The 12,502-nt window shown below is 44.6% G+C and overlaps 1 protein-coding gene and 1 long non-coding RNA gene across 3 annotated transcripts in view; one reads left to right on the top strand and one right to left on the bottom strand.

Annotated features, from left to right (window-relative positions):
- The window catches only part of LOC127001624 (carbonic anhydrase-related protein 10-like), a 108,390-nt gene extending 101,306 nt beyond the window's left edge, over positions 1-7,084 (bottom strand). The window contains exon 1 of one of the 2 annotated variants that reach the window (XM_050866475.1): positions 6,338-7,084. In XM_050866475.1, coding sequence (XP_050722432.1) covers positions 6,338-6,488 — 151 coding nt within the window. In that variant the 5' untranslated portion in view covers positions 6,489-7,084. The remainder of the gene's footprint in view (positions 1-6,337) is intronic. The other variant, XM_050866486.1, reaches the window with a different exon arrangement.
- The window catches only part of LOC127001626 (uncharacterized), a 99,161-nt gene that overhangs the window by 75,885 nt on the left and 10,774 nt on the right, over positions 1-12,502 (top strand). The window lies entirely within an intron of this gene.

The raw sequence follows: 12,502 nt of genomic DNA, 5'->3' as shown, positions 1-12,502 counted from the left end.
GGGGAAGGGCGAGAGAGAAAGAGGGAGAGTAGAAAAAGAAGAAGCAAAAGGAGGAAGAGAAAGGGATGGAGGGGATAGAGTGGAAGAGAGAGAGAGAGAGAGAGAGAGAGAGAGAGAGAGAGAGAGAGAGAGAGAGAGAGAGAGAGAGAGAGAGAGAGAGAGAGAGAGAGAGAGAGAGTAGAAAAGAAGAAACTAGGGGGTACAGAGGAAGAGGGATAGTAGAAAAAGAAGAACCAAAAGTAGGGGGAAGGAGTGGAGGGGGGTAGAGGAGGGATGACAACGCCGGGAAGGGTTAAAAAGACGGATTATGGTAAGAAGGTGAATGATGGAGGAATGAGACTGTGGCGGGAGTGGAAGGAAGGCTTGGCGGCGGAAATGAGAGAAGAGAAATGGGATGAGGTGGGTCCGGGGTGAAGTTATGGAGCGAGGATAAGAAGGTAAAGGAGCTGTGATAAAGGGAAGGTAGGAAAGAAAGGGAAAGGTAAGAAGAGGAGATTGTAATAATGGTGCGATGAAGAAGAAAGGAAGACGGGAAGGAAAGAAGGAGGGAATGAAGGAAAGAGGTAAGGAAGGAAGGAAGGAGAGATGGATGAAAGGAAGAGGGGAAGGATAGAAGGAGGGAATGAAGGAAAGAGGGAAGGAAGGAGAGATGGATGATAGAAAGGAGATAGGGAATTAAGATAGAGAGAAGAGAGGGCTTGAAAAAAGGAAGGAAGGAAAAGAAAAAGAAGGATGAAAGAAAAAGAACACTGAAAGAACCAAGAAAAAACAGAAAGAAGAGGAAATAATGAAAGAAAGAAGAAAAAGAAAAGAAAGAACAAGACAAACCAAGACGTAATAAATAAATAAATAAGGAACAAAGGAAAAAAAAGAAAAAAAAAGGGTGAGAAGGAGAGATTCAAGTCTATAGGAAAGATGAAAGAAGGCGGCGGGTGGAGTGATGATAGAGAGGGAGCGAAGAAGAGAGAGCTGGTCGTGATAAGGGCGAGGAGATGAGGTGAAGAGGGAGAAGGAGAAGGAGGAGCAGCCGTAAGGAGGTGCTGAAGAAGGGAAGGAGGAATATGAAGAGGGAAGGAGGAGGAGGAGGAGGAGCAGCCGTAAGGAGGCGCTGAAGAAGGGAAGGAGGAATATGAAGAGGGAAGGAGGAGGAGGAGGAGGAGCAGCCATAAGGAGGCGCCGAAGAAGGGAAGGAGATATTAAGTGGCCTAAGGTTAAGAGCGTGGGGGTAAGTGTGCACCCCTTTACCTGGATGAGATTTACCGCCCCGGGGCTCGAACTGGATGCATCACCCGGCTAAATATATCGACTGAAAACCAATGACGAAGCAATACTTTCCCGTGAAATTGCTCGCATGTATTTTTTTTTTTTTTTGGGGGGGGGGGTCATTGACTGAAACGAATTGGTGTGAAATTTATTGTCATTTTTTTACACGTATTTTTTTGTTGTTGTTGTTGTATTCGCATTCAAACACGTGGTTATTTATTTAGAATTATTTGGAAGTTTTATACCGGTTGGCAATATGGTTGTTGCTTTTTTAAATGTCATGCTAATATTGACGCTTGTGATTGTGTATACTTTGATTTACGGGCGTGAAAATGTACACTTTTAGTCATCATCATCATCAATATCAGCATCACCACCACCACCACCACCACCATCTCCAACAACAATAACACATTTTTCACCACCACCAACACCACCAACAACAACACCAACATCAACACCAACAACACCAACATCAACACCACCAACACCAACATCAACACCTCCACCACCATTTCCGCGATTTCCACCACCTCCGCCACCACCACTTCCAACACCTTCTCCCTCCGCCCCCCGCCCCCCCTCCCCTCCTCTCCCACCGAGCTGAGGGCGGCGGTAAATAATGATACACAAACAAAAATGTATCACCTCGACACACGCGACATGACACTGAAAGAAAACGGAGGCTGCCAAGTATGCTCGCAAGATTGATGACCGAACACGGCACAGGTAAATAGCGACACGTAGGCAGACTAAATCGAGAGGGAAAGGGAGAGTGTGGCGGGAGGCTAAGAAGGAAATACAAACAGGTGAGGTAGGTAGAGGGGAGAGGAAGAGATAAAAATGAGTAGTAGCTAGGACCGTGAAGTGGTTAAGAAAAAGAAGGAAAAAAGAAAAAGAACACTGAAAGAACGAGGAAGGAAGGAAAGAGAAGGCAATACATATAGGTGAAATAGGTAAAAAGGAGAAGAATAAATGAGAAAATTATAGTACCCGGGATGTATGAGAAGCACCGTTAAGACGATTAGTAAGGAAATGCAAGTAAGTAAAGTAGGTAGAAGAGAAAAGAATAGATGAAATAATAAAGGAGCTAGGACGAAGGAAGCACGTTGGAGTAGGATCATGCATGGAGGTTCAGAGACATAGGTAAGGAGAGACGTACAAATGAAATAAGAAGAGGGGAGGAAATGAAGGTACAAGGATAGGGAATTACAACAAGAGGAATCAGGTGAAAGGAGATGAAGAGATGAAGACACGAATTACTTTTTTTTAGTGTGAAGGCGTAAATAAAGAAGATCATAGCTAAGGGGAGACGTATAAATGAAATAAGAAGAGGGGAGGAAATGAAGGTACAAGGATAGGAAAGTACAAGAAGGGGATACAGATAAAGGGAGATGAAGAGATGAAGACACGAATTACTTTTTTTTAGTGTGAAGGTATAAATTAAGAAGATCATAGCTAAGGGGAGACGTATAAATGAAATAAGAAGAGGGGAGGAAATGAAGGTACAAGGATAGGAAAGTACAAGAAGAGGAATTAGGTGAAAGGAGATGAAGAGATGAAGACACACATGGAGTACTCTTTTTTTTTCTTTTTTTTTTAGTGTGAAGGGGTAAATAAAAAAGATTAAAAAAATGTCCGTTATAGGCCTGGTCCTTCAAATATGATAGGTGAAGTATTTTAAAGAAGCGGTCACATTCTGTTAGTTAGATAGATGTTTTAATACTCTCCTCCCTCTACCTATTAAGAAAACAAATAATGACATTCGTGAACCATTTACTCATTATCAAACCTATTCATGACGTTTTTAAGCCCTCTTTACCCATTTACAAACCTATTCATGACGTTTTTAAGCCCTCTTTACCCATTTACAAACCTATTCATGACGTTTTTAAGCCCTCTTTACCCATTCACAAACCTATTTATAACCTCATCAAGCTCCCTTCACCCATTAAAAAACTATTCATGATTTCAAGCTCCATTCCCTCATTAAAAACTTATTTATAACACTCAATCCACCTTCACCCATCAATAACCTTTTTTGACGTATTCAAGCCCGCTTTACTCATTTTCAACCCATTCACGAAGAGTTCAGATCTCATTTACCCGTTATGACCCTATTCACACGTGACCATGACCTCACGAAGTCCCCTGCACCCCTTAACTAGCCTAGCCGTGCCCTTACCAAGTCACCCATACCCATTACAACCCTATTCAAACGTCTCCATTCCCTTACCAACTCCCCTTCACCCATTAATATACGGTTTACTGAGGCTATAGAGTGTTAAGATTAGCTAGTAAGAGTCTGGAGGCACGAAGAGGGATAGAATAGCAGAGTGGAGAGGTTCAGAATCTTCTATACGTGATACCGCTGATTCTTACGCCTATATTTTAAACGGAGTAGTGGTGGTGGTGGAGGAGGTGGTTGGGGCGGCTGGGATGAAGTAAGAGAGAACAAAAAGAGGAGGAGGAGGAGGAGGAGGAGGACTGGGAAGGGAGCAAAGGGTGGGGGGGGAAGGAGGATCTAGTGGAGGAGTAGGAAGAAAAGAGTGACAATTATCGTCTTATTCAAGCATGTCCACGACCTCGCCCTATCCCCGTCACCCACTAAATATTCTGGCCATGAGCTCACCAAGTCCCCTTCGTCATCGGCCGCCCTTCAGTGACATCGCCAGCCTCGTAGCTCACCTTTCATCCAGTCACGTGATTCCGCCTCGTTAGCCGCCACTAGTTAACCTCCGGAACGAGACACTTAATCAAGGTGAAGTAATTACGTGTCCAAAGGTGTACATTAAGCCCCTCGGAAGGTACTGCGCGTGGGAGACAGGTATTTTTTATCTCTCTCTCATGATGATGGACGGTAAATCAAGTGCCTTTTATTACTTTGCAGTAGAATGACAGCTTGTATGGCGCTCCGGACTGGTGACAATTATCGTGGGGAAAGCAATAAAAGCAACGGTGAGAGTAATGGCAATAATAACAATAATAACAATAATAATAATAATAATAATAATAATAATAATAATAATAATAATAATAATAATAACAGAAACAGACAAGCACCTAATTTACTCAGTTTTCATTTGGCTGTTGTTGTTTTTTTCTCTTTCTTTCCCGTGATTTTCTCCGTTCCCTCTCCTTCCTTCCTTCCTTTATCGTTATTGTTACTGTCGACTACTACGCTAATCCCAAGAAGAAAAAAAGAGAGAGGAATAAAAAAAAAGTCGTTGCATAAAATTAATATTAACACCATTCCGGATAGTATTACACACACACACACATACACACACACACACACACACACACACACACACACACACACACACACACACACACACACACACACACACACACACACACACACACACACACGTGAAGAAGCAACCGTAGTGACTCTTTGCTAATTGAGCGTCGACGGCGGCTGCTTTTAAACGGAGTAGTGGTGGTGGTGGAGGAGGTGGTTGGGGCGGCTGGGATGAAGTAAGAGAGAACAAGAAGAGGAGGAGGAGAACTGGAAAGGGAGCAATGGGGGGGGGGGGGAGGAGGCACTAGTGGAGGAGTAGGAAGAAAAGAGGAAGGGGGAAGTGGTGTGGTGGAGAGGAGAGAAGGAGGAGGAGGAGGAGGAGGAGGAGGAGGAAGGAGGCGTGAGAAACTCAAAAATGAAGTAATATTTTAGAGTGTTTTAGGGGTAATGTGGCCGCTTTGTCGAGGGAAGAGAGGAAACTGCGGGAGTAAATTAGAGAAAACGGTGGAAGAGGGGAATGTGAGGAGGAGGAGGAGGAGGAGGAGGAGGAGGAGAGGAGGGGAGCAAGGGGGGAGGAGTAGCACTAGAGGCATTTATTTCCGAAAATTTAAAATGTGGAACTCTTGATTCTACGCTGGTATTACTTTTATTAAACTTTATGTATTTATATATATACTCTGTGTGTGTGTGTGTGTGTGTGTGTGTGTGTGTGTGTGTGTGTGTGTGTGTGTGTGTGTGTGTGTGTGTGTGTTTTAATTATTGAGTCTGCCTAATTGTCCTCCAGATTGCCCCTCAGAACTTTTAATTACTCTCTCAAATTACTCTTTATTACTCCACTGAACTTCACTTGGTTGGGTCACAGCATCTCCAGTTAACCTGACATCATTCTGGCTCTCACCTTATCTTTCTTACACTATATTTCTCTCTCTCTCTCTCTCTCTCTCTCCACCTTTTTCACTGCACCTGCTGTCTAATTCTCCTTTGACTTTTCCTCACTCATATAAATCTGCTTATGAGACATTCTTCTCCTCAGCGCAGCCCATCTCAATTTCTTTTCATCACTTTCGTCTTTCATTAAGGTTAACGTACTTATATGCTCAGAGCCATGTAGTTTCGGCACGGCTACCCGCTCTCCTGTGCTTTGATCCTTCCAACGGTTACCGGACTGAGCGTTCAAGGAGATGGTTTATTTGTGGATGGTTTGGTTTATTGATCAGCCTTTGCCAGGTGGATGGACAGCCCGGCCTGCAAAATACAGAGGCTCCATACCACCCACATTTCTACCCTGCGTTCGAACTCTGTCAGCGTACATTGTATCTTTCGATCAAGAGCCAACAAGGATGAGAGCTACATGAATTTTCAAAAAAAAATTATTACATTTTGATTTAAGTTGTTTTAAAGTACCACGTATCTATGCATTCAACTGTCCAAGAATGTTTTTTCATTTTCTTTTTTTACTATGTCAGCCCGCGATGGTCAAGTAGATAACATTGTGCCGCCCCTTGTTGGCTTTACGCTACGGTCACCCTCACAATCCTCGCCTCGCTCAGGTGCACCCGACACACGGGGCCTCCAGCTTGCGAGGGACCTACATTCGAGGCAGCGCCAATACACAGGCTCGGGGCCTGTTAGTCAGTCACCCAGTGGGCCCATCAGTGAGTCATTTCAGGACGTCCTAAAACTGTCGCTCTGTTCAGCTACACACCCAGAGATCGTTGATACAAGAAATATTGATATACTATAAGTAATGTACCATTTTATACATGTCAGTACGGAAAAGTAGTAGTATGAGAGATAGAATGTAGATAAAAATAGATCAACATTTCTTACCTGCGCCATCGATAAGGAAGCCAAATATCGCCAGAAGCACCACGAGCACGCTGCAACTCCTGTTTCCTGCTCTCCTCGCTCTGCTTGAAGAGGAGGAAGTGGAGTGCGTGAAGGCCGGACTCCCTGCTATCCTCATCTTGCTCCAGTCCATTGCTCGGCCTCGTCCTCGGGCAAGTTAATGGCTCCTGTCAATATCCAAAGTCCAGGCAGCTGTCCTTCGCGACTGGCCAACCGGCCTCGCTCAGCACCTCGACACACTCCCGGCGGCAGCACTTAGCAGGGCCACGACAGGCACCGCAGCCTTCTCATTAACTCAGACGCAGATGCAGGAAGAGCAGATCGCGGGAGCTTGGTTTCAAAGGGTTCGTGACCACCGCAATTTGGTGCAACAAAGTCACACGGAGCACGCGAGACCGTTTGAAGTCAGTACTTCGTGCTGGTCGCGGTTGTTCGGGTCACACGGTGTGTGTCTAAGGACCGTCTCACTACACTGTTTCCTAATGGTATCTCTTTGCGCGTCGCGAAGCACCCGTCAGGCCCGCTGGAGCGAGTGCCACGTGGGGAGGAGGCAAGAGAGGAAGTCAGCACGCCACTCGCCACCTATCCGGCCGATACCGCGTCCCGGCCCTCACTAACCCGCCCAGCCCCTCACACACCCTTAAGTAGCCTCCCTCATACAGGCACCGGCCGGGCCCCGGCCCTCCCACACCTTCCCCGGCCTTCCCACACCTGCTCGGCCCTCCCACACCTGCCCGGCCCTCCCACACCTGCCTCTCCATCTTTCCTCTCTCCCGGATCTCCGTTAACTGCTACCACTTCCGTTACTGTCACATGAGAGGGATGGTGTGAGAGAGAGAGAGAGAGAGAGAGAGAGAGAGAGAGAGAGAGAGAGAGAGAGAGAGAGAGAGAGAGAGAGAGAGAGTGTTAGAGAGAGAGAATAGAATATATCATTAGTAGAATATATGAATGTAAAAAGGGATAAAAAGAAGATTGCATAAGTGTCTACAGATAGACAAAAACATAGATAGATAAATAAATACATAGATAGATATATCCAGAGAGAGAGAGAGAGAGACGCAGGTATCTCCTCAGGGTGGGGAATTACAATTAACATTCCGAGATATATATTAAGGCAGCAGGAGAGACCCAGCGACCTCCCTTTCCTCCCTTTATTACCCCGACCCTTAGGAGCCTGTACTAAGGGCGCTGGGATGTGTTTAGGAGGGAGCTGATTGTGCTAAGGGACAGGTAGTTGTGTTATGGGGTAGTTGTCCGTCCCAGTAATTTCTTCACCTTCCCTCTTAATACCTGCATGTAATCACTGACTTGCACTCTCTCTCTTACCTGCCAGTTCTTTCCTCTTACTTTCCTTCTTCCCATCTTTTTTTTTTTTACATTTTACCTGCCAGTTCTTTCCTCTCACTTTCCTTCTTCCCATTACCTCTAATCTTCCACCTCTCCCTTCTCAAGTTACTATTATTGCAAAGTGAACGATTAAACATTCCCCTCACTACCTTTGCGTCCAATAGCTCCTGTTTCAACCCTCTATCCTATGTAGTCTTTCAAGCTCCTTTCATTCCCAATTCCCCACGTATACATAGGATCAGCTCGTCACGAATATTCACAAGGTATTGCCCGTCCTCCTTTACTCTATCACTTCCCAAACACACCATCAAACCTGCACGTTTCCAACTTTAAAATTCGGATACATTAACACAAATATTTTTCTCCCATGCCCAGAACTTTTCAAACCGTTCTGAATTATCCCAAAATTTCTTTATCTCAATCTTGCCTCTCTTTCCCTTATCGTTCACCGGGGCACACGCACACACTCACACACCTTCCCATGCCGGATGGTACCTGTTTTACCAGTCCTCCACTCTGTTCTCAATCCATACCATCCATGTCTATCTATGTACTTTCGTCCATACTCTTGAGGAGACTAACATTCCACATCCTTACCAGACACCTCTACATCCGAAATCGATCCGAAATCTCTTCTGGCCACCCATTCTGTTTTCTTTTGTAGGAGCAGTGCTTAGTGGGCTCTTTTGTTCTTCTTTGTTTTTGCTCTTGATCTGTTTACTGTAAAAAAAAAAATCCTTCCGTTCCTTTTCAATTCCTGGCCATACCACTCTTCTCTAAAGTCTAAGGCATCATACAACCAATTTTCAATAACTCTGTGTGTGCTTAGTGGGCTCTTCTGTTCTTTGTTTTTGCTCTTGATCTGTTTACTGTAAAAAAAAATCCTTCTTCTCCTTTTCAATTCCAGGCCGTACCACGCTTCTCTTAAGTCTACGGCATCATACAACCAATTTTCAACAACTTTATCACACCTCACCCACATAAATGTTTCACCAGTACCTACAATGTTCATCTTTCCTCTCTTGGCCTGTTATATAATTCATCCTCTCTCATATTTTTCATTCATTTCATTACGTGCATACGTCCAACCCAAAGGAATCTGACATTACGAAAAGGTCAGAATATTTTTATAGTTGATGTGAATTATATATGAGATGGAATGAATTGTTTCGACCTTTTTCTCGGAGGGTAAGAACGTAGAGAATGCGGAAGGAACTGATTATACCGGAATAGTTCTGACGAGACCCAAAATAGAAGGAAAGAAAGTGAATGAACATGCAAATGAGGTTAAGATGCGGGAACTTTTGAAATGGTCGAGAGTATATCGGTGTCTGTGTGTGTGTGTGTGTGTGTGTGTGTGTGTGTGTGTGTGTGTGTGTGTGTGTGTGTGTGTGTGTGTGTCGTTGCTCACAGAAGCTAATTTGCATGTATATGGATCAGTATGAAACAGCGAGGAATCGTGCAACTCCGGGGTCAGAGGAAACATGGAAGCACGAATGAGCGGGCGACAGAAAGGACGCTGACTTTTAACGGGGCTACCTCATATAGGGGTTTATGATATTCACAAGGCACTTAAATTACCTGCAGAAGAAATTAAATATCTTGTTGTTGTTGGCACGTGCGGGAACGGTTCACTTCACTCTTGTCAATGCGATTTTTAGATGAGTTGGCCGTTTTCACACTAACTAATTGTACAGGAAGGTTATTACAGTGGCGAATGACTTGGTGCGTGAGAAAAAGGTAAGGAAAGGAGGAGACGAAGTAGGATGAGGACGAACATAAATAATAGACAAGGATACAAGGTTAGGAGAGCAGGATGTCGTGAAGGAAAAGGTTAGAGGAATAAAGAGGAAGAGGAGGAGGAGAAGAAGGAGGAGGAAGAGAAGGAGGAGGAGGAGGAGTTGGGAGAAGAAGAAGAAGAAAAGAAAAAAAGAAGAACCAAGAAGCAAGGAAGCGAAGAAATTATAAAGATGGAGAAGGATAAAAAAAAAGCGAAAATGCAAAGAGGAGAAGGAGAAGATGGAGCAGGAGAGGAGGAGAAAAGAAAAGAGTGAATAAATATAAAAAAAAATGGGGGAACGAGGGATACAGGTGAAAAATGCAAGAGGAGGAGGAGGAGGAGGAGGAAGAAGAGGAAGAAGAGGAGTCTGCTGAAGTGGAAGAGAAATCGTGTGGCGAAAACTGCAGGGAGGATGGCCTACATGTGGAGTCTACAAGCTTGCAGGTGTGGGGGGGGGGGGGGCGAGGGGGGCTGGACAGGCTTGGGCAGGTGTTTGGTGGGCAGGGGTGGGTCATGCAGGTGTGGCGAGTGTTACCTGCAATATTTAAGTAGGGAAGGGAAGGTGTTTTATTGCCCGGTGCGTCCTCTCTCTCTCTCTCTCTCTCTCTTACCTGTTTTCGTTTTCCTCCTTTCATCTTATTGTTTTTTTCTTTTCCTCTATATTTAGCCTCGATTAATAAGACAAAATCGTCAACACATTCGCTTGCTCTGCTTTCTCCTCCACCTCCAACCTTGAGTCAGACATAGAATGGCATATGACGAACGACATTTGCAGGAATCTGAGCAAAGAAAACTATTATTTGTGGACCACGAAAAAATAAAGACCTGGCTAGATCAGCGCATCTTTGCCAGTTCGTAAAAACAGATTATTAAACAACAAAAGTGCAACAGAGACACCAAAAAAAATATGTCGCGTTTGTAGCTCTTTTACTTTGCGAGACGTAATCCCTGCCAAATGAAATATCGGATATCAGAACTCTAAAATAAAGTTTTGCATCGCCACGAAAGAACAAACTCGTGAACACGCTACACATAATAGTGACACAGAAACAGGTGTAGCAAAGACTCGTGACAAATTGGCTCCTGCTGCCGTAACACGAAACACACGAACCCTCAACGAAATGGCAGAGAACGTAGAAATGGCAAATATCAAACAGAAGTAATTCCATGTGTTCAGCCTTGCATTTATTTTTGTATCAAATTTATATATGTAGAATTATTGACGATGTGAGACTCCGTAACCTCGAAACCTTAGACTTAGTTCAACAATCTTAGTGGATAACATAAAGTCAAATGCAACACAGCCCGGGGAAAAACATTCACAGTCATTTTATTCATCAGATTAAAGCTGAAAGTCATGGACCCGCCCGAGCCCTGCCACGACTCTCAAACTCTTTGTTCCTCTTGACGAATAAAACTCCCGTTGCCTCGGAGCGCGGGACCGCCCATTGTTACCATTAGGGCGACGCTGCTTATTTTCACCGGGTTCTTAAAGTACACATTAAACAGTGTGTGGAAGAAGAAAGAAGTCAGGTATGAGGTGTGCCCTATTTGCCGCCCAAAAAATTACATGTGGGTTCGAATCCGTTGTTAGGTTTAAATACACCATCACAGCGCCACGTAAGAGAGACTAACAGACATTTCACCTCAACATTAAAACATAAAAAAAATTGTCACTCGTGCCGCATTAAAACAACCGGTATTATTTTGAAGACTCCAATAAGAAACCGAAGTTACAGATTATATTTCAAGGAACGTCGTGGGAAAATTGCGATACACACACACACGCACACGCACACACACACACACACACACACACACACACACACACACACACACACACACGCTCTTACACAACAAAATATGAAAACGTACTAAAAAATCCAGAAAACCAGGACAACAGGCAAGAGGAAAGAGGAAGGGAAAGAGGAAGCTGGTGCGCGACGACGAACCTTAACCTGGACTGAGGGCGAGTACGTGGCGGCCTGGTTCAAGGACGCCGGACAGGTGGGCGCTCAGGTGTGTGTCCGAGTGAAAGACACGCCCGAGGGAGTAGTGTGTGGCGCGTGCTGCGGCAACAATACACCTCCTGAAGAGAGAGAGAGAGAGAGAGAGAGAGAGAGAGAGAGAGAGAGAGAGAGAGAGAGAGAGAGAGAGAGAGAGAGAGAGAGAGAGAGAGAGAGAGAGAGAGAGAGAGAGAGAGAGAGAGAGAGAGAGAGAGAGAGAGAGAGAGAGAGAGAGAGAGAGAGAGATGGAAAGGTATTTTTATGCTAATTAATGGTTAAGGAAAACTGACTGTCAAAAGGTACCCCTCCACCTCCCAGCTTTTTTGCGCGACCCAAATGGAATAAAAAGAATAAAAAAGCTTAATGAATGAACTCTGTAAAGGCGGCGAGAGTAAGAACTTGTTAGCGGAAAGAGTGAGGCTGTCGCTTATACTTAAGGGGGATGCTCTTACGTGGCAACACTACTACTACTACTACTACTACTACTGCTGCTACTACTACTGCTACAAAGAAGGGAACAATATAGGCATCTGGATTTGAACTCAGGAATCTCATAGTTAAGTAAATGATTATGCAGTGATAGTAGTAGTAGTAGTAGTCGTAGTAGTAGTGTGCGAGGGGAAGAAGAAAAGTAGTTGCTGTCGTCATTGTTGTCCTTGTCCATCATCTCAACAAAGGAAATATAGACAAGTGTGGCAAATCATGTTCCAACCGTGTTACCCCGTGTAAGTGCTCTCTCTCTCTCTCTCTCTCTCTCTCTCTCTCTCTCTCTCTCTCTCTCTCTCTCTCTCTCTCTCTCTCTCTCATCCTTTCGTCGCGTCCTCCTCACCTCACCTCTTCACGTCCTTCCCCTCCTTGACGATACGCATCAAGATCACAGGTTGGCGTGGACGAAGGGGAACAATAGAGAATAAAGAATGGAAGTTAGGACGAGAGAAAGTAATAAGTGCGAGAGAGAGAGAGAGAGAGAGAGAGAGAGAGAGAGAGAGAGAGAGAGAGAGAGAGAGAGAGAGA

Source organism: Eriocheir sinensis, chromosome 2 (genome assembly GCF_024679095.1).
Source record: "Eriocheir sinensis breed Jianghai 21 chromosome 2, ASM2467909v1, whole genome shotgun sequence".
In the NCBI taxonomy this organism is placed as follows: Eukaryota; Metazoa; Arthropoda; class Malacostraca; order Decapoda; family Varunidae; genus Eriocheir; species Eriocheir sinensis.
Note: the sequence above shows the minus strand (reverse complement) of the source record. Positions and strands in the feature narration are given on the sequence as shown.